Source organism: Priapulus caudatus, unplaced genomic scaffold, assembly GCF_000485595.1.
Source record: "Priapulus caudatus unplaced genomic scaffold, Priapulus_caudatus-5.0.1 Scaffold1914, whole genome shotgun sequence".
NCBI lineage: Eukaryota > Metazoa > Priapulida > Priapulimorpha > Priapulimorphida > Priapulidae > Priapulus > Priapulus caudatus.
Window position 1 is genome coordinate 940 of NW_014578975.1, and position 1,879 is coordinate 2,818.

At 45.6% G+C, this 1,879-nt stretch overlaps 1 protein-coding gene across 1 annotated transcript in view; it reads left to right on the forward strand.

The window, feature by feature from the left end:
* Positions 1-602: 602 nt before the first annotated feature.
* The window catches only part of LOC106817896, a gene marked incomplete at its 5' end in the record, with an annotated part of 3,705 nt that continues 2,428 nt past the window's right edge, over positions 603-1,879 (forward strand). The window contains 2 exon segments of the mRNA XM_014822607.1: positions 603-666; positions 1,493-1,570. Of these exon segments, the coding sequence (XP_014678093.1) occupies positions 603-666; positions 1,493-1,570 (142 nt within the window).

Sequence of the window (1,879 nt, forward strand, 5' to 3'; positions counted from 1 at the left end):
TATTTAGCTTGCAGGCTTCATTGTCGCATGAATGTACTAGTTGGAAATATTCATTGCATATTACTAGTTTAATTCGAAATAGCGCCAGGCGGTAGTTTCGTGTGGTCCCTACCAGTCAGGTGGGTCTTACCCTTCAGCTGCTTGCTATTGCAGTCCACACGTAGGACCTGATAGTTATTAATTGGGCAAAAAATACATGAATCACACTGTAGCCTTTATATTGGTGCTCTATATTCGCGAGATGCGGTGAGTCATATTCGCTATTAGGAATACACTGCTATGTACTACTCCTACTGATGATAATAACAATTATTTTGTAATTGTTATTATTATTAACACTCGCGGTCTCTGCTACGCGGCCACACCTCAGGTGCTCCCACAGTCACTGTGTAATAGTGTATCATGATCGAGTGAATTAGAACATGTCTGTTGTTATTTACTCCTAGTAGCATCATGACCGCTGTTAGCGCTAGTGCTACCATGCTACTGTTATTATCACGTTCCCTGTAAGGGAATAAGGATGTAGGAGATGTAACTGTGTATATCTTGTATATATGTAGATGTATTGTAATGTATATGTGTGAATCTTGCGTCTGTTCCAGGTTCCAGGGAGTCAGGATTGAACCGAGTCTGTGTACCGAATACAAACCAGTACGCTTACGAGGGGTATGTATTCCTAGCCCGCCTGTCTACCAGCCACCTATCCCCGTCTCCTAGATAACTTACCTTGCCTTAGCCACCCCGCCAGCACATCACATAGAAATGAAAACGCGTAAAAACAACGTTATAGAGCCGGCAAGATCACGCACGAAAGACATAAACTACAATCATGAACATTTAGGAATAATGTTAGAAGTAATGTAGCGCTACAATGCGTAAGTGTGTAGCGATAGGTTACAGTTAGACGCGTAATTTCCCGCAATAAATCAGTTAATTATTGATTAGAATTCTATGTTACTTGAGAGCCCTCTCGGCTGTTTATGCGGCGCTTTGAGTCAAACTAGAAAATCGATCACACGTGACCTACACCCTCTCTTACATCGTAGAATGTCAGAGATATGGCGTTCCATGGTCATTCTAAGGTCACGAGCCACATCGCAATTCCAACCATGTATTTCCGATACGGGCTAAAATATCCCATCTCGGGTAACCGACGTCGTTTGAACGGAACTGGGTATAAACCTCGCCCTGTTACGTTTTACATTATATACGTATATTTCCGTTTTACGTTACATACGTTTATTTACGTTTTACGTTACATATGTTTATTTACGTTTTACGTTACATATGTTTATTTATGCTATAACGCGGGTTATAACGTTAGTAAGTTCTTACCGTGTGAACGGGGCTGTAGTCGTGCGGCAGGGCGTGCAGCCGTTGCTGCTACCAGAATTTCCTCAGCTGCAGGACCGTTGCCGCAGCATCCGCTACCGGTTGCCCCTGGTAACGAGCCATCTTTCTCATCGCGGTGCTGTGTCGTGTGTTGTTGCAGGTCGAATCCTATCTGGATGGAGCAGTACGATCACGTGTATGCAAACAATGTGAAGGAGGATGAGGACGATACGAACAGGTGAGTGTGATTTAATGCCTATGCTATATGCTGCCATGGGTATGGCATATATATATATAATTTATATACTGCCATAGCACCACTATCCCGGCAGAATCCAAAAGCACTACCACCTTTTTCCTCGGCCTTCAAGCGTCCGTCCGTCCACTGAACCTGTCGAACCTTCGCGGAGCAGAGCTCTCACAGCAAATATATTACACACACGCACGCACGCACGCGGACGCGCACGCGCACGCGCACGCGCACGCACACGCACGCACGCGCACACGCACGCACGCACGCACGCGCACGCGCACGCGCACGCGCACG